Genomic DNA, 26,482 nt, shown 5'->3' with positions numbered 1-26,482 from the left:
AGTCTTTACACTCTGCCAAGTTCATGAATGAAGTTATCATCATTGTTCAGTTCCTGAAGGAAATTAGTCCTTAGGCCCAAACAAACATCAAGCTTTGAGGCTGGGAATAGGTGAAGGAGAGTAGTTTAAAAAAACTCCGAAACTTTCTCTTTTCTAACAAATTATGACATAGGGGAAGAGGAGAGATATAAGGAGAAAAAAGGAGGAGAAAATCAAAGAATATATTCTTTCAAGGTAGACTACAGAAAAGAAAGCAAATAGGGAAAAAGGGAGACAGGTGGAGGTAAAGAGACAGGTGGGAAAAGTTGGAAACTGCAGTTAAGTACTTTAAAAACAACTTTTTAATTTTCAACTTAGTGAAGACTTTAAAAGCAAAACAGGGAGTTCACATATTTCACCCAGCTTCTCCTAATATTAACCCTTTACTTAACCATCGTATGATGATCAAAAACAGGAAAGTAATGTTGGTATAATACTGTTAACTGATCTATTCCCCTTATTCAAGTTGCCCCACTTTGTTTCCTCACTCAGGCACATTTTCTGCTCCAAGATCTCTGATTGCATTTAATTGTCTCCATAGTTTCCTCCAATCTGTGACAGACAGAGCCTCATGTTTTCCTTGTCTTTCATGAACTAAGTACTTTTGATGAATACTGGTGTTAATTTTGATGAATATCTCTCAATTTGGGTTTCTCTGATGTTTTCTCATGGTTTGACTGAGGATATACTCTTTGGAAGAAATAAAACAGGAACACTTTTCTTCTCAGTGGAGCATATCAGGAAGTTCATGATGTCCATGTGTCTTACCCCTGGTGAAGTAACTCTGAACACTGGGCTAAGGCAGTGTCTACTAGACAACAGTCTTCTCCCTTTCCTTATTTTTAACTTCTTTCTCGGGCAGTGAGAAATCTGGTTCTTATTATTTACAATATATTAATTTATTTGGTTCATCCTAGCTGATAAACTAGCTTCAAAATTTCTAAAACATACCCCTGTGAGAAATATGTGGACTAATAAGAGTATAGGATTTGTGCACAATTCTTTGTGTCTTTAGTCTCATGATATTCCACTCAGCAATTTATAGAATATTTTTGCTCGTTTGAAGATGTCAGATGAAGTTGATGTTCACCGTGTGGGACACACCCGGTGGCACCTTCCACTCTGAATTCACCTCTGTGATTTCTCACATGCTGCCTGTCTCCCACCACAGCCTCCTGCCTCCCTTTGCTCCTGTCGCTCACCTCTACCTGAACACCCGTCTCTTGCTCGTCCCTAACTGTCCACCTCTTAACTTATCCTCCAAGGTTCAAATCAAATGATACCTTACGTAGTTAACAATTTATTGGTCATTTACTATATCAAGTTCTGTTTGCTTGTGTTTTTTTTCACATTTTTCCATTATAAGTACTTCTATTTTAAGGGCACTAAATGATCCATTTATTTGAACCTCACAACAGCACTACAGGGCAAGTATGATTATTATTCCTATTCTTAAAATGAGGAACCTAAGTAACAGGGAGGTTGAGAATCTTGCCCCAAATCACACTATCAGTAACCACTGGAGCAGGGATTCAAGCTCAGGCCATCTGACTCAAGTTTCTGTGCTATTAGCCACTATAGTATCTTCCCTTTCTTCATGAAGCCTCATTGCATTTATCCTTAAACAAACTCACTTAGCATTTATTCTGTGTTAGGTATTATTCTGGCAACCTGTGATATCAGCTATTGAGGGGCTCGTGGTCTACTCATTTGTTTCCTGTTTTGTGTCCTAACGTACTGAGTTGTACATCCCTGAAAGTACTTGCTTGTTGGTGCTTCTACCATGGGGACCTGCATATACGCATCTTATGTACGTCTTTATTCTCTGTGTCTTGTATGATGCTCTGACACTGTAGGTAAAGAGTTAGCAGACTTTGGGATCACAGCTATTATTAAAAAGGTCAAAAAGGAATTTTGGGATAGGCTTCTACCAAAGAAGACTTGGGATGTCTACTGTATATGGTAAATGATAGCTTCTAGACCAAGTCTTTTATTAATCAAATTAGATCAGATGGTTATTGTGGGAGACTGAGTTACGTATCCCGGGGGGGGGGGGGGGGGGATCTTAACCCACATTTCCGTGAATCATTACTGGGAACCCTTTGTAAATATGATTTCTTGAAAATGTTATTTTTAGTTAAGGTGTGGTCCAACTGAATGGGTGGGTCTTACTCTGATTACTGGAGGCCTTATAAATAGAAGCAGGAAGTCACCGAAGCGAGAAAAGAGAGGGCACCATCATGTGACATAAGGCAGAGGTGCAAGCCAAGGAACCCCAAGGACTGCAGCAAGGCAGCACCAGAATGCCACCCACCCAGGAAACAAGCCTGCTAGCCTCAGAAACTGGGAAACAATATTCCCACAGGGTGAGCCAAGACCAGTCTGTGGTATATGTGATCGCTGCTCAGGCAATCTAAGGCCGTTACAATAATCCTACAAAAAAAACTGCAAGAGACATATACCCTTCTATTTCTTCTCTCTCCTTCTACCTTAACCAGTGAGTTAAATAACTTTGTGAAAAGCAAATATATACAATCTGTACATTAAAGCTATACTGCAATGATGAATAAGTACATTAAATCATGCTAGATAAGCTTCTTGTTTTTAGAATGAAACCAAAAAAAATTTACAAAGAATTCATTACCTCCCCAATACTTCAATATGTAATAAATGTAGTAAATACTCTAATCACACAGCCACTGGAAAGCTGAGATTAAAAGGTTAAGTAATTTGCCTTGAGGTTGAAAGGCAAGAGAGACAGAAAATCCAAATTAGATCTTGATTCAGACTTGAATTCTAACTGCTCCGATCCCAAGTGGTCAAGAGTTGGGAAACGGACTTTGGCCCAGTGGTTAGGGCGTCCGTCTACCATATGGGAGGTCCGCGGTTCAAGCCCCGGGCCTCCTTGACCCGTGTGGAGCTGGCCATGCGCAGTGCTGATGCGCGCAAGGAGTGCCGTGCCACGCAAGGGTGTCCCCCGCGTGGGGCAGCCCCACGCGCAAGGAGTGCGCCCGTGAGGAAAGCCGCCCAGCGTGAAAAGAAAGTGCAGCCTGCCCAGGAATGGCGCCGCCCACACTTCCTGTGCCGCTGACGACAACAGAAGCGGACAAAGAAACAAAAGCAGACAAAGAAACAAGACGCAGCAAATAGACACCAAGAACAGACAACCAGGGGAGGGGGGGGATTAAATAAATAAATCTTTAAAAAAAAAAAAGAGTTGACTTGCAGCTTGGATTCCAGCCACTAACTAATTCCATTGCCTCTTGCAGCTGAATATTGGAAAGAGGATCAGCAACAGAAGGAATATTATGAAAATCTCTGCTCTGTACCTTTTGCTTCAGTATCCCTAAACAGAGGGCCCCAGGCTCTGTGATCTTTCTCAAAGAAGTTAGAAATCAGGACTTTGCCCCCCTCACAACCATTTGGAAATGTCATAACTTGGGCCATGAGAATAAGAAGCAAAAGAAGGATGCAACCTATTCTAAATATATTTATTTTTAAAAAACGAGGAAGAAGTAATGATAAAAAAATTCTGCAGTTCAGAAAACAATAGGAATTTTAAAAGGAATTATAGAACTTTTCAGTCTTGGCTATCTAAAGAGGTGTGCACAAGTTAAACTGGTCACTGGGGCCAAAGCAATATCGTTTTTACTATGATCGCATATTATTCACAATTTACCCCTTAGTGGAATATTCCAAGAAATGTTAATACCAATCTCTTTTTCGTACCATAAACCATAATTTTGAGATACTCCTTCAAGTCTTAGAGCAAACATCCTCTAATGGAAAGGAGGTTATTCTCTCTGTGAATGTATTAGTTCCCATTTCCCAACCTGGATATGGGTAATCACAGATATACTTTCGATCTACTTTTTATAACAGAATTTGTATATCTAAACTATTAAAAAAAATCCTTCCTAAACCTGCTGGCAATCTGCATCTGTGTTTACAACTGTGTTGGCAGTTTGCATCTTTTCCAGCTGAGCCTGCCACATGCTTCTGGAGAATCTAACCTTTACTCAGCAAGTTCCTCTTGGACCTTCTGAGATGTTGGTTTTTCAGTCCCTCACTCCTGGTTTCCTAACTCAAAGCACTGAGGTATACACCCTCGCTGTACCTAATGTCTGTGTTCCAGATGCCAGGTTGGCTCACCTATGACGCTCTCTGTTGATTTTTTTTATTGGCTCATTTTACATTCTATAGTGTAATCTCAGGCACAAGTCCAGAGACTTCTATGCTTGCCTGAGAGTTATACTCTTAAGTCTTTAATAAATAAAGCCACTGTAATTACAAAAGCATATTTCAAAAATTAAATCGTTCATTATCTTTAGCAATTCAAACCAACTCAGAATGCAGAGAAATTTGATCAATTGATTTTCTATGGTAGCCCCAAGAAAAGGTGGCAGAAGAAAATGTAATATTTATGTCTTTCAACTCCTTTTATCTTTTCTACCAAGTAAAATGTCTTTTCTACTAAATTAATCACATTTTCATAATTATCAGTGAATTGTAGGCTATTGCATTTTTCTGTTGTATTTTAAACGAACTTTTCAGGGTTAAAAACTAAATGACCACACTTAAAATACTATTTCTACTATTGTACAGAAATCATTTTCTATTTTACAAGAGAGTATATTTGCAACTATAAGTACTTCACTCTCCTAAAGACAGTCCAAAGGTGGCTATTCGTCCTGTAAAGGAAAATTTGAGCTACACGTTTTATTCTCGGAATAATGCACCAACTTCTTACCATGGCATGAAAGTCCCTTCGAGTTCTCCAGAATCAAGACGGGGTTTCGATTCCTTCCTCTTTTTCCTAGTCCCCACTACCTCCGTCCACCTAAGCTAGTCTCTCAGTCAGACTAAATCACTTGCAATTCCCAGAAAATGCTATGTCTCCTTATCTTGCCATTTATACAAGTGGTTCTACTCCTGCCCTGTTTTGCCTGGCCAACTCTTTTTTCCTCTTTCAGGTTAGAGTTTGGGTTTTCCCCAGAGTTGTCGAAGTTTTTAGGAGAATCTTCATAGAGGTGCCCACATGCTCTTCTTCACTGGAAGTTAATTCATGACACCCTCTGCACCTAGAAGAGTGTGCGTCACACCCAGGCACTTGTCAAACATCTGATCAATGAACAAAGGGACTTTCGATCCGGAACCTGTACCCACAGCCCTAGAATGTGCGTGAGACATACCTGCTTCCGCATCACATCCGTAGCCTGCATAATGTAGCGAGGGGGCAGCCCGTGGCTTCTGGCCAGGAGGATGGCCTGCTCCAAGGTCACGCTCAGGGTGCACCTGCATGCAAAGGCAAAGAGCCGTCAAGCTTCAACTGCTCCTGCTACGTTCTTCCAGGCAGTCTGGGTGACTAACATCAAAGTAAGAAAGTGCCTGCCAAACTCAAAGCACCTAGATGATGAACCACTGCCTTTGCTACATGGAACACCTGTTTAAAAATAGATTATACTGGTGTGATCATCCCATCTTGTCCCGTTTTAAGCATATGGGTGAATGAGGCAGACTTGGCCCCACAGGTTGCACTGATTGGTGAGAAGCGTCAAGTTCAGATCCAATACTGCCCAGTAACCACAGCTGTTTTCTAGTCACCATTTTAACATAGTTCTTTTGTAGTTTGCTCCCCATCCCCAAACAGTTTTAAAAATTTTAATAATTAAGTTGGCTTGGTGAAATGGTCTAGAGTCCTCAATAAGTGAAAGCAAAGTATAACTGAACAAGATTGTTCACTGGGGTAAATATTTTCCTTAATGTCATTTGAGGACAGTGAACTGTTATGGTTTAAAATACTTTTCTAGGGAAGTGGATTTGGCTCAATTGATAAAGCATTTGCCTACCACATGGGAGGTCCAGTGTTCAAATCCAGGGCCTCCTGACCCACGTGGTGAGCTGGCCCATGTGCAGTGCTGATGTGCGCAAGGAGTGCCGTGCCACACAGGGGTGTCCCCCACGTAGGGGAGCCCCACATGCAAGGAGTGCACCCTGTAAGGAGAGCCGCCCTGCACAAAAAAAGTGCAGCCTGTCCAGGAGTGGTGCTGCTACACACATGGAGAGAGCTGATGCAGCAAGATGATGCAACAAAATGAGACAAAGATTCCAGATGCCATTGACAAGAATATAAGCGGACACAGAAGAACATATAGCAAATGGACACAGAGAGCAGACAACTGGGGCGGGGGGGGGGCAAGGAGAGAGAAATGAATATAAAATAAATCTAAAAAAACAAAAACAAAAAAAATTTTCTAGTAGTCCTTTTTGTGCTTAAAATTTTGCAAACATGGCATTATTCACCTAAATCTACCCAGCTAATTGCATTTTGTGACAGAAGTAAAGGCATTCTGAAGTCCCTCTGTAACCTTTATTTACTTTTTAAAGGATGAACTAGCTGTCTGAAGGGAGAAGAATGTTGTAATTTTTATTTATTAAAGTTTACTTATTAACTTTTTTAAGTAGAAAAAAGATTATAGAGGTACACTGTAGAGATCATAAATTACATATTTAAATTTAAGGCAAACCCTTCAGGAACTATATTTATGAGAGAGCTTTTGTCTGGGAAATTAAATAACCAGGATTATAATAAATTTTACTATCAATATCAATCTTTACACATATTTCATGTAATTTAGAAGAAATGACATCATAATATTTAACATTCATGTCTCCATATTGATATTTAATAGATTTATATTGATCTATGTCCAAATAGTTTAGAAAAAAATCATAAAATTATTATGTACTAAGATCAGAATCTATTGTTTAAGAAATGTATCATGGCTCTAACCTGAAAGACTACTTGTAAAATTTTAGAAGTAACTTTTTTCAGAGCAACCCCAATAAAATTGTCCTAAGCAGAATTCAGTGATTGGAAAGTGTTATTCCTTTTCCTTTCTCTTTAATACGTTTCTTTTGTTCTTCCTTTTTTTCTCCATAGCATCCCTTATAGCCTATGTTGATTTGTTTATATTTTCAGGTGCTGGTGTCTATTTTTTTTTAAGGGATGCTTTTGCATACCTTTTATAAAAGTTTTCATTACTTTTGGTTGTTTTTCACAAAATTTATATAAGTGAATTTTATTTTACTTATTTTCCATTGTTGATAATTTGATTAGTCTTTTCTCCATTTTCACATTTACCTCTCAGTGGTTTGGTGTTTTTTCACACTTTTTTTCCTATATCTGTCTAGTATTTTTTCCTACAAACAAAAGTAAGTTCTATATATAATGCAACTGCTTATTTGTATGCAGTATCTAATTTATTATCTGAAATATGGAAATCCAAAGCATTTGATAGATTTTGATACTGTTGGATTGAGAAAAAGACAAGAGAGGGATTTAAACATTACTATTGTAATGTTAGAAAGGATTTGAGTTAGTGCAACTGTATTATTAAGCATAATTGCATTTTCAGGTGAAACATGTTAATTTCCATTGGCTGTTAAATGACTTGAAAAGCAGCTTCCTCATTAGCATTACAGAGAACTCTTTTGAAAGCATTCATAACACATACTCAGATGGACTGAAGTTTAATAATTAGCTTCTAGTGGTACATGATGTTCAAGAATATTTACTGTATGTATCTAATATTGGTACATATTGTTGTTTTACATGTATATTCATGCTGTGAAACTCATTACACTGAATGCCAAGAAGTATAATTGGCAGCTCATATTTAAAAATCAATTTTTTACAAAGCATTTAATTGCCAGCTTACTTGATAGACCATAACCTTTATTTCCTTCTTAAGGTGTCTTCTCCAATTTTAAGGCTTTATTGATCCTAACATTTTAATCAATAATGTTCATTATACCAGTAAATGAAGCTAAGGGGAAAAAAATCTTTGCCTTTTTCTACGTACATAGAAATATGCACTTTCCTGATAAAATATACTTGCCCTACTCTACTTATGACAAACACTTACTCACTGTGAAGTGTTTTTAACAGGCAGCCTATAATTTGTATCCATTTTCTTAATTCTTTTAAACTGATTTATTTCTCCCTACTTCAGGTTGTAGTAAACAGCAATGCAGCAGCAAATTATCTGCCAGAGAATTTTAAAGATTATACTGAGATCAGGAAATCAATGTGAGTAGTAACCTGCTCTTTGACAGGGTATGCCAAAGTGTCTCTATTTTAGAATGAATCACACACAATCACCTTTCAGAAAAATCTACCTTGAAATGGATTTATTTTCTTTATTTTCGTCCTCAGCATATCAAAAAAGATGGCTGTACTTATGCTTTCCTTTTCATACTAACCACTGTGTGTACTCCCAGTAGGTCACAAAATTATTTGAAGAGATCCAACCAAGGCCTGTTTCTTTTTTAATTCACAGCATCACCAAATCCCATTACCACAAATTAAGCATGTAAAAGAAAGACTAGCAGTAAGTCCCCAATTTTGCTGTAAATGTGCCATTATTTGCCTGATAGCTTTTAATCTTCTTTCAACCATTTCAATCTGAATGTCAAGTGGAAAAATTCAGCAAGAAGTTTTTCATTCTGGCATTCACTAAATGACTCTTAGTCCAGAAACTGGCACCAGGTTTTTCAATGGTGAATAAATGTAGAGTCAGATCAGATTTTGCAGGAAATCATTTCATAACCAGTGACACTTGTCTCAGGTGAAATAGTGAAAGGGGCACACTGAAGACAGGAATCCTAAGCAAATCCCACTCATTAAGAGGTTTTCTATCTGGGCCCCAATTTCCTTTCCAGCACCATCTCAGTTTTCCCTATTATTAACATTTTGCATTAGTGTGGTACAGTACCTTTGTTACAACTGATGAAGTAACATTATTATAATTATACTATTAACTATAGTACATAGTTTTCATTAGGATTCACTCTTGGTGTTGTAGAGTTCCCAGTTTGTTTTTTTCTAATATTTATTCTGGTAACATATATACAACCTAAAATTTCCCGTCTTCACCACTTTTAAATATATTCACAATGTTATGCAATCATCACCCCCAGCTACTACCAACAATTTTCCATCACCTCAAACAGAAACTCTGTACCAATTAAGCAATTAGTTTCCCAGTTCAGCCCCTGGTGACCTGTAATCTAGGTACTGAATCTATGAATTTGCATATTCTAATCATTTCATTTAAGTGATATCATACGATATTTGTCCTTCATATGGCTTATTTCACTCAGCATGATGTCTTCAAGGTTTATCTATATGGTAGCATGTATCAGAATTTTTTATGAATCCCTTTCAAGGTCCTGGGAGGGGCCCTGGCAACATATTCACATAGCCACATGCTTTTACAAATTCACAAAAGTAAAAGATTTTAACTGAAAATGGTTAAGGCCGCTGTCTTCTTTACATCCCAACTTTCCTTTTGTCATACTGTGTAGTGTTTAAATGGCAGTGGTGATTTTTGCAATTGAGCTAAAGGAATTTGAGTCAGTGATGCATTTAAGCTGGGTTCACTGGGATTGATTTATATGATTCACAGTCACGTCCATTTACAGTTAGTTTATTGTAGTATCCTGGTGTAGTAACAGCTTCTGGGCATATTTCTACTGCCCACTGCGCACACTCACCCAATTTTGACATGCAGATTGCAGGGCCAGAGACAAGCATGCAATATGCCCACATCCTGGGGAACTCAGGACTGGAGGTATACGTACAATATAGAAGAAACAAGGTTGGAAATGAATAGAGCCAGAGGCTACTCTGCAGAATGTTCTTCTAAACATTACAGCTCATTTGCAAAAGAACCTTTAAGAGATTTTTCATATTTGACAAGAATTTTAAGAATTCATAGCACATTAGCAATAACAAATTTTATTGATAAACTATCATTTTCTTAAAAAAGTATTGTCAGCCATGCTAGAGAAGACGATTATTTTTCTATTCTCAATGTAGAAAATTAAGTTAAAAATATCTAAATTATATAATATGCATGGTATTTATCAGCATTTTACGCTTTGTACTTTGTTTTTGCTCCATTCGAAAAAAGTATTAACTTTCTTTCCTATTTTGTATTTGTGATATTCTATTCATTCTCTTAAAGAGGGCACTTAACTTCAGACCCCCCAAATCTACACCCACTCCCTACTGCTGGGCATAGAGCAGTGAACAAACCTGGGTGCCATCCCTTTGGCGATCGAATTTTACTAATAGGACAAAGAAATAAAGAAATACATATTTAATATTATATATTACATATTTAATATTATATATTTATTGATGATGACAAGTGCCCTCCAGAAACATTCCATAGGGAAATAGAATATGAACAGGGTGGAATGGCAGAGGGAGGTGGGCTATTGGGACGACTATTTCAGAGAGAACAAGTGCAAAGGCCCTGAGGTTAATACTTTTTCAGTCTGTTCAAGAACAACCATGTAAAACATGATGAGGAGAAGAAGATGAGATTAGGGAAGTAGCCAGAATCCAGCAGGTAGGGCCTTGGGGGTTAGAATTTAGGAGAAAGTGAGTTTCTTACTCATTCCTTTCTTTGGTCGATACAAAAAGAATTTTAACATTTATATTACATGATACAAAACAAATTGTTAAGCAAATTATCAAAATACTTTACTAAGTACCCAAATTAACATCCTATCAACGCTGTATACAAAACGTCTTCAGTTGCTTTTCAATGGCAACATTTGCAAATGTAACTATCTTTTTTTTAAAGATTTATTTATTTATTTATTTCTCTCCCCTTAAAAATATGGAACGTTTTACGAATTTGCATGTCATCCTTGCGCAGAGGCAATGCTGATCTTCTCTGTATTGTTCCAATTTTAGTATATGTGCTGCTGAAGCGAGCACTTTAACTCTATCTTGAGGCTTAAGATTTTCTACCAACTGTTCTCCCATCTCCCACCCCATCTCCTGGTACTTTCTCTATAGTACACCACATAGAACTTCTCTCTGCTTATGGAATCTTGGAATCACTGCACAAATTTCTCCCCAAATCTGGAAGGTTGCCTATGACAGTTTATTACTTATGAATAATAAAAAGAGATATTGATTATGCTTGTAAACTGGTCTGTTTCTCTGGGCATGGTCCCCTTTGATTGTATTAGATCCAACTGAGACATCTGATTAAATTATGTTAAGATTAGGGATTTGATTCAACCATGTCATTAGAGTGCAACTCAGCACTGAGTCCCAGCCCGCCTGGGCTGATAAAACAGACTTTCCCAAGTAAGCAGACACACAGAGAAGGTACACAGAGGATCTTGCAGCCCAAAGAAGAGAGATGAGTCTGACAGTCTACAGTTGACCTTGTGAAGAGAATAGAGCAGCTGTTGTTTCCTGGAAGGAAACAAGCCCCGGGGAAGAGAGATGAGCCTTATGCCAGCCTACAGCTGAGACCAGAAGAAGCTGGGACCACTGAGCCTTAAGAGGAAGAAGGAAGGCTGAACCCTCATAGACATCACCCACCATCTTGCTTCAACATGTGGCAAATACAGGTAAGAAAGTACTTTTTATGGTACCTTGAGTTGGACTCTTTAGGGCCTTGTGGCTGTAAGCTTCTATCCAAAATAAAAGTCCTTTATAAAAGCCAACATAGTTCTGGTGCTTTGCATCAGCACCAATTTGGCTCATTGCTCATCTTTTATTCTATCTTTTGCCACTTTCAAAATATCTTTCTTAATATAGTATATTGGTTTCTCGCATGGGTTTCACAATCAGAGACACCGGGGCTGAAGACAGCCTTCTCCAGATACAAGTCTTTGTCCAGGTCACTTCTACCGGTGAAATAAGAACACCAGACATACTGACCCCAAAGGAGCCTCAAGCAGCCTGAAGTTACCAGAAGTAATGGGTGTGATTGCCCAGCACACACACAACTCTATTTCCATCTCTCTTTGCTACTATGTTCACACAGGAAGTCTGTATATGAGCCTCATATGGCCAACGTAATAGGAAAGTCTGAAGAACCTGAGATTTTTTAAGTCAATTTCCTATCATATTTTAACTGTTTTAAAAGATTCTTTATGCTCCTTATTATAAGGATGTGCTAATTAAAGTAACCAGGTGATATATTCTTTTATAAGATTATGATAATTATAGGAAGTGAATGACAAACTTGCACAGATATCTTTTTTTATAAAATGAAATTTGATTACAGTGGAGTTCACCTGACTAGAATTTGGCACTTGCTGATATGATTCTTTGTGAGTTTCATTTCATGTATTTGTCCCAACTGACCCCAGACATCAGCTCTCTCTTCTAAATGTCAAATCGCAGTTTACAGGGCACTATTTCTAGATGACAGGGGTAAAAAATGACCAAGATCCGATCCTCATTCTCAACTTCCTTTAAAGTATCATTAGAGAGACAAAGCTTAGTTACCAAATTAGTATAAATACAAAATAACTGTATTTCAACCATTTATTAACTCATTTCTATTACATTATATTTAATTCACTTTTAGAGACTTCATATCTTACTTGATGCAGATTTCTTACCAATTAATCCTTCCTTTTAGGATGAGTCATGAGATTTTTATAAGAAATTAGATAATAAAAGATTCTAGAAACCTAATCACCTTCTACATATTTCGTCAGATACTATGATCACAGAGAAAAACATCAGTTTTATTTTAATTACATTTAAAAACCTCCAGAGATCTACTGCCTCATTTAATGTTGATTCAAAATGTACTGAACAGGGAAGCCAATCTCCCAAGGGCTGAAATGCAATCAATTGAACACTTGGGGAAATGCATCACCTCTTTTGGGCCACAAGGGTGACACAGTAACTCACAGCAAGCTGACAAGAGAAACCAGAACAATATGAGGCTATGGCTTTGAGGTCCACTTTCTTACAGTGGATTTATTTGCTAACTCTCAGCATGCTCATTGTCAGAAACCCAGATCTTTTGGACAGTGGCTAATCATTATATTATGATCTTTTGGCAAAATGCCAAAACTTTTTATTACTAGTGAAGGAGGGTTATTCAGATTCTAAGTACAACATGACATTGAATAAAATATATGAAAAACTAGTGTAATGAAGATCTCTTAACCTGCAACCACAACAAACATAAAGGGATATTATACAGATTTTAAGGTGAAAAAATGTAAAAAAGTGATTTAAAATTGTTTAAAAAAACCTCAGCCTTTACTAAGGCATACTTTGTTTTGTCTCCCCGCCTCCCTTTTTTTAATAACTGGGGGTTGGACTGAACATTAGCTTGAACAATTTTATTGCACTTCTCAATAATGTTACATACTCAGTTCTTAACTAAAATTTATTTCTAAAACCAAAATCCCCTTGAGTCACTGCACTTAGGGATACAAGAAACAAATGACTCATGGTGAGACTTAAAAAGTTACTTGAGGAACAATTTTTTAACTATTTTTGTGCAATAATAATAGAACTGGACCAGTTATACAGGTATGTTCATTTTTTTGGGTGTCTAGTGCAGTGTAATTAACAGAATAATATTTTTATGAAATATGGTCTTTGGCAAACACACATCAAAAATCTGAAGGCTTGTGCCCAGAGTTTCTGAGTTTAGGGCTCCATGAGCCAAAGAACAGTTTGCCCCATTGTGGAAATGGCAGAATTAGACACAACTCTTTAAGAATGTACATAAACTAGGTGAATGTTGAAACTCGTTTTGATTCACTTGCATTAAAATGGAAGTTAACTGAATTTTGTAGTACATAAATATAAAGGGAAAGGAATTTTTCTCAACAATTTTGAGATTAGCAAATTTTCCCCAGCGTACATCATAGAATTCTACCCAATGGTCACAGCGTCTGATTTAGTTGTTCTTAGCTCTGCACTTTCATGTGTACGGCCTATTTTCATCATCCTTTATAAGGATGTGGCCTTCAGGCATGAAAACAAGAGGGTGAGAATTCTCTCAGGGCCCACGAATCCCTCAGTGCATGTACAGGACAGCCTGAGAAATCTATTATTCTGATAACACTTTTCACATGAACTATGTGTCTTTATGTAACTACAGATTTATATCTAGAATCTTACAAATGTAGATCTTAAAACATGACATAATTTCTCCTCATTCTATTAAGAGTTTTAATTTTTTTTCCCTTTTAATTAAAAGCCAGGCCCACTGTCCTTGTTAAAGTGACTACTATCACAAACAAGTTATTAGGAATTTAATCAGCCGTGGTTCCCTGTGATACTTGACTAAATTACCTGGGCAGCATTCACATTTTGGTGAGGAATAACGACTATCTTTTTCAATCCCAAGAGAACTAAGTAGGTGAAATAAGACAGAACCCTGGCAGCAACCCCTGCTATTTGCACATAACTCTTTTATACACAGAAGCTTTATGACAAATGGAAAGGGCCATGGATCACCTGATTTTATGCACTCCAGAGCATCATTTGAACTTCTGTCCTAACAAACCTAGAGCAGACTAGCATCACAAATCTCTGAACTAAAGATGCATTTTACCTGTTTGAAAAAATGTAAATGTCTCTGCTCAGTTTCCAAATGCTTTTATTTTTTCCTTGTGTCTTTTTCATGATCCCAGTTTAGTCACTAAAAGAAAATAAGCAGCTGTGTGAAACAGATGTATTAGAGATTCTCCAATAACACTGACTGTGACGACAAAGGAGTTAAAAGAAATGGGATTTAGAAATTATTTAATTTCTTAAATGCTTATTGCACAATCGTGGGCTTTTTTGGTGTCCTCGACTTTCTATTAATAATTTTTAGAATATCTTCTCAGAGTGGGTGTAGTCAGGATTAAAATTACTGCTTCCCTAAAATCTTTGCCTAGAAATTTACGATTAGCCATCTAATGTCACCTCCAGACTGACAAATGTTATAAACCCCCAAGCCATCAAATTAGATCCATCCATTACAAGAGATTAATGTGTTTGTGCAGTCCTATGTGTTAATGTACCTACTCCAGTACCTTTCATGCTTATTAATTTCATACTTCTTATTATCTCTCAAATCTCTCGTCTCTAGCTCCAGTGCTAATATCATCCTTATCTAGATTACCTGGAGACAATCATATTAATAAAAAACAATCACAGATTCCTTTAGGGCAGTTCCTTTACAGCTTATAAATGGCATACATCTTTTCTTTCACAACTGATGCTTTGCGTTTCCCCTTTACAGGATTTAACTGTTACTCCTACCACATCTGTTGGTTAACAATTCTGGAAGAGATTGGTAATACTTATAAAGTACATGGTGTATATAATGATTAATGGGAAATGTTCTCTCTCATCAAAATGGTCCTGTAATTACCACTATTTTCCTGAGTCAAAAGAATAAATTTTAAACCCCAACAGAATTGGCTCTTTCACATTGTCGAGACGACATATGTTACATGTTCTTCCTCTCTATCATATTTTGACAAGTACATATCCACGCCTTTGAGTCATTTCACTAAAAAACCCAGTCCTTTGACTATAACTCTTCTGTTCTCAGTAATAACAAGAAGCGGAGCTGCACAGCTTGGCTTTCTGACTTTCCAAAGCAACTGCCTCGTCAGCGCATCAGGTAGTGCAGTGAGGGCTGAAATCCTCCTACCTCCCTGGTTCACTGTTGTGCTCATGATTGGCACATGCCAGTCTCCCTAAATAGTTTCCCTTCCAGTGGCTGAGTGAACAGACAAATGATAGAAGCTGATTGTTTTCAAGTCCCAGGTATCTGACTTTAATATATACTCTTGGTTTTTAAACTAGAAACAAAATTTCCCATCCTTAAATTCAAGGAAAACCCATTCTAATAAAATCCAGTGCTTTCTGCATTCTATTTCTTACAGACCAGAGGACGTAACCCTATATTTTTAATACTCCTTTTTTGCTATTATGACGCTTTCTCTAATTTTTAATAGTTCTTATGGGGTTTCCCCTATTTTAGTTGGTATGATTTTGTCATTTTATTTTTTTATTTTTTAGGAGGTACCAGGGATTGAACCCAGGACCTTTTACATGGGAAGCTACACCCGTACCCCTGATCTAGTCATTTTAAAGATCTACACATGTGTTTCCTAGTTCTAACTCTGCAATGAGAAGATGGTTTCAATGTCCTAAACACAGATTGAGATGGAACAAACTGAGCGTTCACCATTGCCAGGTATTGAACTAGATGCTTCCACACTTATGACTCAGTTACTCCTCATGCCATCTTGGTGAGAGAGAAATCATTATTCACATTTCACTGACATGCCTTTCAGAGATCAGGTAATGTAGCCAGGGTCACACAGCTAATAAGTAACTGGATTCAAAATCTGTCTTCTGATTCCAAGTTCAGGGCTCTTTCTACTATGCCAAAATCACTTAGATTAATACATTTAGAGAATTCCAGTTCCCCACATCCATAATTCAACAATTCCAATCTTGGTCTTGGCATTTATATTTTAGATGTGTTGTTTTAATAGAGATTAATTCAGGCAGCTCAAACTCCTTCACTATGAACGCAGGTCTCATCATCCTAAAATGTGTTCATAATTAAAAAGGAACTAGGTTTGAAGGACATTAAGTAAGTATATCAATTGTAAAGCAATCAAGTACTAAAAACAAATTGAAGGGAGAAAGTGTTCTTTCTCCACTACAGATCTGCATTTTTCTACATAAAATGCACTGTTCTGTGTAAAATGTGTTCATTCCTGCGGTGATCACATGTATTCTAGCTGCTAATTAGTTTTAACTACTGAGTACACACCACCACTGTGAAAAGTCTATTGACAACTAGAATGAAGCACCCAACTGAAGAAACAAATTGTTTAATGTTGCGTGGTTATATTTTCTCTGCTCCCCTTTATTACCTTCCTGAGGAAGAACTGTACACCGGAGGCCTGACATAGTATGTTAAGTACAGATCAATCCGTAAGCGGCTGCTATGGTTCTACACAGGCAGAGGGTCTGCAAGATTACTACGGAAAGGCCTGTTGCAGATATAGTGATCTTTCCCACTTCCTCACCCTTAGCAAAGTCTTTGTGACAAATGAAGAGCTTGAGAATATTGCCACAGTAGAGTGGGGGTTTCAACAGTCCAATACCTAGATCCTTGTTCTCCTTTTACAGAGGAAACACTTAATAAAATGCATTAAAAATACATCGACATGAAAACAAGGGAAAACATGCTATTCTTTTTCAAAATAACCAACTTATTCTATCTATCCATCTATCTTTCTATCTATCCATCTACCTATCATCTATCTATAATCTATCTATCTATCCTATAAAGTATTGAACATTAGACTCTCCCTTTAGGAAAATTTGAATGCCAATATTGCAACAGCTGCAAAGCAAATGCCAGTGATACTCAGGAAAGTTTCGAGTATATTTTATAGAAAAGCTGTGACTGCATATTGGTGCTTTCAGCATTATTATTTGACTCTTGTCACACAGACAGAACTGATGAACTCTTCCTGTGACTGTATGGGGTTCCTGTGCCTCATTGTCTGAGAGCTGCAAGATAAGGGGTTAAGTAGTATTTGAGAAGAAAGCACAGAGATGGCAGGCACAGAGGCGCTCTGTGGAAAACAACTGAACATAATGCACTGATGGCAACAGCTGGAGTGAGATGCCAGTGGCAGGAGCAGAGCCAAACTGAATCTTTCACTCACTCCATACATCTTAAGGCAAAAAAGCACTTGAGTTGAAGGGGCACATTTTCAGCACTGCAGAGGGAATTAGCCATGAAATTCTCATTATAGATAATGGGGCTTTCTGTTTCAGCTTTCAAGGCATTCTCTGAAAATTCCGAATGTGTTTCTTTTAGCCTATCCTTAAAAATCAGCTGCCAAACAAATGGTGGTGTATACATATGATGGCATACATATGATGGAATATTATGCAGCTGTAAGAAGAAATGAAGTCATGAAACATGTGACAACATGGATGAACCTGGAGGACATTATGTCGAATGAAGCAAGCCAGACACAAAAGGACAAATATTGCATGACTGCACTATTATGAACTAAATATATTGTGTAAGCTCATAGAGTTAATAACTAGAATATAGGTCACTAATCTCAGAAATAGAATGAGGTTAGAGAATGGAAAACTGAGGGTTAATCTGTGCAGAATTGGTAAAAAGGTTGTTAGAAAATGTTTGGACATGAATAGAAATGCTGAAAATACATTATAGTGTTTGTAACTAGCAGTGATAATATAGGGGTGTGACAGTAGTTGAAAGGGAAACTCTAAGGTCATATATACTAGTAGAAGGAAAACTAAAAATTGTAACATAGGACTGTGTAGCATAGCAAAACCTCATGTGAAATATGTAATATAGTATACATGTCTGTTTTTCTTTGAAACTGAATGAATGTACATTAATGGTACAAGATGTTAATCAGGCAAAAACACAACCAAAGCAAACTATGGACAGGACTGTATAGTAATATATTAATAATCTTTCATTAAGGGTAAAAAAAAAAAGAAATATACTAAGTGAAAGAAACTAGACAAAAGGTACTAAATACTTTCTGATACCACCTATACAAATATAAATATAAATAAATTAGAGACAAATATAAATAAGCTAGAGAGACAGAAATATAATAGCAGTTATGTATGGCAGGAGAAGAATAGCAAGATTGATTAAGGGGTAGAGTTTTTTTCTTTTTTGTTTTGTTTTTATTAGTAGTAGTGGAATAAAGAAAACGCTTTAATAATGATTGTAGTGATAAATGTACAGCTATGTGTTTATACCAAATACCACTGATTGTACATTCTGGATGGATTGTATGCTTTATGAACATGTATCAATAAAATTTATTTTAAAAAGAAAAAAAATGAACTGCCAGGCAAAAACATTCCATATTCCCCATTTCATTCTCTTTAGCACACCAAGGTATGTTTTTCTCTGCCATGGTTTCCTAGTTGAGGTTAGCAGAGGGGCCATCACAGACCTTTTGGGAATGGATAATTGAGCACTTCAGCATTCAAAGAGGTATTTGCTATGCTGAAAATACATACGAATAGGAAACATCTGTGTTGGACCTAGACTGCCAGAGCTGCCTGTTTTATTATGCTTCTCTACCTTTCATATTCACAGCCTGTGCTCTTTCACTAACTTCTTTGTTTCTATTTTACTTTCTGGGATTTAACTGAGTAGGTTGGGTAGCTGTCCCAGCTACTGAAGTTCTTCATCTCTCACTCTCTGGTCCTGTCTTCTTTAATTTGCTATCTCACTTTTGTTCTCACTCTTCATAGGTTTTCTGATAGCACCAACACCAAAAGGGATATCCAGTATGATTTTCATCTGTCTCACCCGTTCTTTGACCATGTACCATAATTGTTTTCTTTTGAACCTGTTTACCCAGAACAAGTAGAGCTTTGTTTGTTTTCACAACTTACTGATCGATCCTTCAGCATTTTATTCTGAGGCTCCTCCATCCTTACCTCCCACTACCCCATCAGGGTGCACAGGGAATGGGGAGTTGGAGCATCAGTGAATATTAATATTTTCTATGTAATTCCCTGGTGTACTTCTTTTTTCATCTTCTGTGGTTGGCAAATGATTATTTTTTTAACTTTTTATTTTGAAATACATTTAAACTTATACAACAGTTACAAAAATAATACAAATCCATAGATTTTTTTTTTTGCACTTCTGTGCTTTCTCCTGGAATGTTTCTTCCCTGCTTCTAGCAATCCAAAGTGTCTTAGAAAAAAAAAATTTTTAAAGAAAATTCTTAGTAATGTTTTAGACCCAGCTCAAATTCATCTCTGTGAAACCTTCTCTGACATGTCCACGCATCTTTTCCAAAGCTCCTTTATACATTATACCCTTTCCTCCTTGCTGACTGGAATCCAAAAAAAAAAGACATCCCATAGAGATATACCACAGACATCTAAAATTCCATATGACAAATTATTCAGCACCCCTCTCCACAGCCCCCTATGCCACAAAGAAAAATGCAGATTTTCTCCTTGGGGCAGCCCCCTCCCACTCATCTGACAAGCTGCAGAGCCTGATTCACCAACATCCTTCCCTCCTGCTATGTCTCTAGTTCTCATTCATTTAGTCCTGTAGACCTGTTTGATAGCTTTCACATCTATCCCTTCCTTTCTAACCTCTGTGCAATGCCTTAGCGTAGGGCCTTATCTTATACTATTGCAAAATTCTAGCTGTTTTCCCTGCCTTGATTCTTGTCATGGTTATAGACCATAATAGAGTGATCTTTATATTTTAAATACTTTATGTTATTTATATTCAGCAAAAGATGTTATTCTTTTGCTGAAAACCATTCACTGGCTTCCTAGGGGCACCAGGAGAGAGCCCAAAATCTTTAACATAGGCCTTCCACTCTCCAGCCTGTCTATCTCAGTAGCCTCATCTCTCACAGCACTTCTTCCCTCCTCCTTTGCCGCCCAGAAATAGCAAACAATTTCCTGTGATCACCACCCATGTGGCATGCAATTCCATACCTCAGTATTGTATTTTCATACTATTCCTATGCACTGAACCATTCTCCTCCATCTCCATTGTCTGGTAAATACTTTAAATCCTATACCAGGTGTTACCTTACTCCCTTCTGGCTTAATGGAAATTTAAATCTCACTCCTCTATATTCCTTCTGAATATAGTAGATGACCTGTTGCCAATTTAAGATTAACATTGCAAAGGCAGAAATTGCTTCCTTTTTCCTGCTTCCTCCATACCATCTGCTCTCCTACTTCAAGTTCAGAGATTAAAAAGAGGCAATTCTTAATGTGCAGGCAAAAGGGATTCATACTTATAAAATATCCATATTTCTTCCCTCCCTGGAGGGTAGAAAATTAGTTTACAATATTCATTAGAATAACTATAATATCATTACCCTGAGGCCCTCAGGAACATACCTAGAAACTGTCCAGAATTTTATTTTGCTTTTAATATTAATATGATTTAATATAATTTTGGAGATTTAGAAAAAGCAGTAACTTCAGTTTACTTAAGTACTAAGGAAGCATGTTCTCTTTAATCTTTCTTAAAATATATTCTGTATTATTTATCCCTGTTAAATAGCTAAATAGAAATAAAATTTAGTAAGAAAAAACTCAAAATTATGCAGGTATAGTCAGATAGTAATATCGAGTCTGGTAAATAAAAGAGAAATATAACTAATAATGACATTCAGGTTATCTTATCAAAATACATTTAATGTATCATGATTACATAGACTTTTCAATTTTAAAGATGCAGGTAATCAAGAACATGTTCTTGTTTTACACAGACTGAAATTAAGTCCTGTTTGGCCAAGATCACATGATTTTTGGGAGGTCAGAACTAGAAACGACTATAAGAATATGCCATTCTCTTATAATTTCTGTTTTATTAACTTTTTTTCACAGTACATCAAACTTTAAGGAAATAATGGACATTTAAAAATAACATAAATAATTTAATATATTAATTTCTCAAGACATATTAAATGCAAAGAAAAAACTAGGTAACTAGGCAATGATTTCGCATCCAAATGTGACTACCTTTTTTTTGGGCAAATAATTTACAAACAATAATATGGAAAAAGGTAAATGAAGGAAGCCTATATCATATTTAAAATATTTGACTTCTTTCTATAATTTTAACAAAATATATCTATATTATTTCTCTGGTTGTCTAAATTAGCATAAATTGTAGTTTATTTGCCTATTCTACCATTTAGTAGAATTTAAAATTCTGGGTTTGTGTCTAATGAAGGACACGAGACTGACTGCATTACACTTAAGCTAGCACTACCTATTTGTCACGGGTAGGATCTATTCATCTTTCTTCAGAGCCGCAATATTGTAGTATTTTAGTTTTTCTCTTCAAAAGATTAGAACATAAATTTAGAACTTCTTATGTGACTATCCTGGGATCCTGAGCTAGCACACATGTTTCTTCTGTTCTATTTAAGCAACTCTCTGGTGATTTAAAATTCAAGAGTTTCCACTAATCTTGTTACTGGAGCTCCCCCCAACAATTTGCATAAAAAATAAGTGGATACATTTGAAACCTTCATTTGCTTATTGCAATCATTTCTTTTTTCCTGTCCTATACCTAGTCTAATCCACCTATGGAAATCCCCAGAGTAAACCTACTCCTCTTACTTAGTATGTCTTCACTGCCCAATAGAGAAAAGATGCAGCTTCACCATTGGCCCTGTTGGGACACTGATTCTCTAAGTGGGGTTATGTTGAATGCTCTGCTTTTACAAGATTCTGTATTACTTCGGGCCTATTTTTCAATTTGTCCCTTGATGTCATGATAATGAAAGAATAAAATATTGCTAAACAAGGGTCTTAGATAAAATTCAAACAAAAATGGGTTTTAAAATTGTTATTGAGGGCCATCTTGATAACAACACATATTTTTAATGTTCTTATATGAACCGAGAAACATTACAATGTTCTCATTTGAAGTAAAAATGGCCTCGTGAACCATATCACTAATACATATGTCTCTTTGGTTGTTTCTATGTTTTTAACTCCTTGCTTCTCTTGCTCCTCCCAAACACTTATAAAACATACTTTGGGGCCTGTATAATGGCAACAAGATGGGTAAAACAAGCTTCTGCTGGAGATTAGGGATTGACTCAGGGAATTCAATCACCAGTTGTAATATTGTTAAATGTGAAAATACATTTCAATTTCCAAGTAACCAATTAAAAAGTGTATTTTGGAAATTGACCCCTTTTTAAGTTACTGACCTCTGATGTATATGTATATATCCTTTGGGTTCCCAGATTTTTCATATGTTAAAGATAGTTTGTAAAGTTTATGTAAAAAACAATCTAATATTGGGTTACATAGAAGGAAGCTTGTTTGATGCTTGTTTGATGTTATTAAATAATGGGGAGAGGCTGGCCTTGCCACAGACTGCCTCCTTCTCAGATCTGTGCTGAGCTTTGTACAGAGGATCATTACAATGTCATCTAGAAATAGCTCCTGGTGAATCTCTTATGCAGTGAGGCCCTCCTGATGGCCGTGCAAAAAACCTCTACTGGATGAGTGACCATGAAGTATGTGATGAACCTGAAGGGCTTTAGTTAAAAATAAAGGGTTCTGTCCCCTTGGAGAGCTTCATCCTCACAACAAAGCATTAAGGTAAAAGGTTTTTCCATGTAAAGATCTCCAGTGTTTCGGTTCCATTCTTCACAGGCTAGTCAAAAGTATGAGGCCTGTGCTCAAATCACCCACCTTCCAGCATGGCCAGACCCAGATCTAACACACTGATGACCTGTTCTTAAGGATATGGAAGGAAGAGAGTATGTGGACCAAACTCTCTGGAATGTGTCCTTTGAAGGAAAAATGGTGAGTCTAGATTTCTTGCCCTCACTAGACATTTCTTTGCCATATCATCTAGCCTTACAAGTAGACTCTGGAAATTCTCACCTGCCTGTCCCCGTTGACTAACCAAGCAGAATGTAATGTAATGTAGTGGGAGGAAAATATTCAGTAAGTCTCATATTTTGGATTTTATAACATCTGCAAGACACAGATTTATACTAGTAAAAGGAAAACAGTTGGCTATTAATGAGTCAGAATAAAGAACCAAAACAAAGAAAAACATTGCATTGAATACAAGGAAGCTGCAATGTGAAATAAAAGGGGAATTTAGAAATCCCTATATTGGGAAGCAGGTGTGGCTCAAGCAGTTGGGCACCCACCTACCTAGGAGGTCCTGGGTTCAGTTTCCAGTACCTCCTAAAGAGGACCAGCTGGTGCAGCAAGCTGACACAAAAAGAAATCACAATGAGAGACAACAAACAGGGAGTAGATGTGGCTCAAGTGATTAGGTGCCTCCCTCCCACATAGGAGGTCCCAGGTTTGGTTCTGGGTACTCCTAAAAAGAAGATGAGCAGACACAGAGAGCAGAGAGTGAGTGCAAACAATGGGATTAAAAAAAAAAAGAACCACTATGATATACTTTAAAAAAAACACTTTAATTTTAATAACCTATATACAATCTAAATTTTCCCTCTTAACTTATCTGGTAGTCAGAAAAACACGTTCTTAATTTTAATCCATTTGTGTGCATGTCAACCTACTGTAGGTAGGACCTTTTGATGCAGTTATTTCAGTTAAGGAGGTGTGGCCCACATTGATCAAGATGTATCTTAATCCTATTACCGTAGTCCTTTATAAGCAGACTGAAATTCAGACAGAGAAAAAAGCCACAGGAAGTAAGAAGCTGAAATCAATGAAGTGCAGAAGAGGAGGAAGAGATCAGGAAACGCCACCATTTGCATTGCCATATGACAAGCTGAAGACCAAGAACTGCCAGCACCAGCCTCAGAATGCTGCAGTCTTCCAGGAGAATCGCCTTGATGATACCTTGATTTGGACTTTCTTTTAGCCTCAAATCCATAAGCTAATAAATTCCCATTTTTAAGCCAACCTACTTCATGGTATTTGCTTGAGTAACTTAGGAAACTAAAAATCCACATTCAGATACATAATTCAGTGGTGTTCATTACAGTCACAAGATTGTGCAAACATCACAGTCATCCATTACTACATCTTTTCCATCACTCCAACAGAAATTCTGTACCAATTAGCTTTAATTCCTCTTTCCCTCATCCTCCCCAGACGTTGGTAAGTTTTATTCTATTCTGACTGTATGAATCTGCTTATTCTAATTGTTCCATATCACTAAGATCATACAATATTTGTCCTCTTGTATCTGGCTTATTTCACTCAACATGATGCCTTCAAGGTTCATCCATGATGTTACTGGTATCAGAATCTCATTCCTGCTCTTGACTCCATAATATTCCACTGTGTGTATATACCACAATTTGCTTACCCATTCATCTGTTGATGGACACATGGGTTGTTTCCATCTTTTGTCAATTATGAATAATACTATTAACAACACTGGTGTGCAAATATTTGTTTGAGTCCCTGCTTTCAATTTATTTGAGTATATACTGAGAAGTGGAGTTGTTAGGTCATATGGTAATTCTAGAATTAACTTTCTGAGGAAATGCCAAACTTCTTTCTACAGCAACTACACCATTTTACATTCCACCAACAGTGACTGGGTGTTCCTGTTTCTCCACAACCTCTACAACACTATTAATTTTCGTGTCTCTAACAGTAGCCATTCTGGTGGGTATGATGTATATCATTGGTGTTTTTTGTTTGTTTGTTTTTTAAAGATTTATTTATTTATTTCTCTCCCCTTCCCCCCCAACCCCGGTTGTCTGTTCTCTGTTTCTATTTGCTGCGTTGTCTTCTTTGTCCGTTTCTGTCATTGTCAGCGGCACGGGAATCTGTGTTCCTTTCTGTTGTGTCATCTTGTTGTGTCGGTTCTCCGTGTGAGCTGCACCATTCCTGGGCAGGCTGCACTTTCTTTCACTCTGGGCGGCTCTCCTTATGGGGCGCACTCCTTGCGCGTGGGACTCCCCTACACAGGGGACACTCCTGTATGGCAGGGCACTCCTTGCGGCGTATCAGTACTGTGCATGGGCCAGCTGCACAGGGGTCAAGGAGGCCCAGGGTTTGAACCGCGGACCTCCCATGTGGTAGACAGATGCCCTAACCACTGGGCCAAGTCCGCCACCTATCATTGGTGTTTTAATCTGCATTTCCACGGTGGCAAATAATGATCATTTTTTCATGTGTTTTTTTGATCATTTGTATATTTTCTTTGGAGAAAGGTCTATTCAAGCCTTTTGACCATTTTTCAATTGTTTTTTGTTGTTGTTTTTTTCATTTTGAGTTATAGGATTTCTTTATAGATTCTGGAAATTAAAGGCTTAGATATGTGTTTTTCAAATATATTTTCCCATTCTGCACATTGTCTTTTTACTTTCTTTATGAATTCCTTTGATGCTCAAAGGTTTTGAATTTTGAGAAGTCTTTTTCTATTTTTCCTTGTGTTGCTTATGCTTTTAGCATAAGGTCTAAGATTGCCTAACACAAGGTCCTGAAGATGCTTCCCTATGCTTTTCTCTAGGAGTTTTATAGTCCTGGTTCATATATTTTGGTATTTAATCCATTCTGAGTTAATTTTTGCATATGGTATGATTTAGGAGTCCTCCTTAATTCTTTTGCATATGGATGTCCAGTTCTCCCAGCATCAATTGTTGAAAAGACTATTCTTTCCCAATTGATTGGACTTTACATCCTTGTCAAAAATCAACTTGCCATAGATGTGAGGGTCTATTGCTGAACTCTCAAATACATCCCATTGGTCTATTGTTCCTGTGCCAGAACCATGCTGTTTTGACCACTGTGGCTTTGTAATAAGTTTTAAAATTTGTTTTTTTAAAACATGGTTTTCGCCATTCGGGACCTGTTTCCCTTTCAAATAAAATTTGATGATTGGTTTTTCCATTTCTATAAAGAAGGCTGTTGAAATTTTGATTGGCTTTCATTGAATCTGTAAATTGTTTTGGGTAGAACTGATGTCTTAAAAATATTTAGTCTTCCATTCCATAAACAGGGAAAGTCTTTCCATTTATTTCAGTCTTTGATTTCTTTCAGCAATGTTTTGTTTTGTAGTTTTCTGCATGCAAGCCCTTTACACACATTTGTTAAATT

General features: G+C 37.0%; 1 protein-coding gene and 1 non-coding gene across 2 annotated transcripts in view; both read right to left on the bottom strand.

Annotated features, from left to right (window-relative positions):
- Nucleotides 1–26,482, bottom strand: part of PREX2 (phosphatidylinositol-3,4,5-trisphosphate dependent Rac exchange factor 2) — a 328,672-nt gene that overhangs the window by 11,917 nt on the left and 290,273 nt on the right. The window contains exon 38 of the mRNA XM_058275621.2: nucleotides 5,232–5,334. Coding sequence (XP_058131604.1) covers nucleotides 5,232–5,334 — 103 coding nt within the window. The remainder of the gene's footprint in view (nucleotides 1–5,231; nucleotides 5,335–26,482) is intronic.
- LOC111760736 (U6 spliceosomal RNA) lies at nucleotides 10,728–10,834 on the bottom strand. The gene has a single exon (XR_002794344.2). It is a non-coding gene; the product is annotated as a U6 spliceosomal RNA (small nuclear RNA).

The sequence above is a fragment of the Dasypus novemcinctus genome, chromosome 14 (genome assembly GCF_030445035.2).
Source record: "Dasypus novemcinctus isolate mDasNov1 chromosome 14, mDasNov1.1.hap2, whole genome shotgun sequence".
Lineage (NCBI taxonomy): Eukaryota > Metazoa > Chordata > Mammalia > Cingulata > Dasypodidae > Dasypus > Dasypus novemcinctus.
Note: the sequence above shows the minus strand (reverse complement) of the source record. Positions and strands in the feature narration are given on the sequence as shown.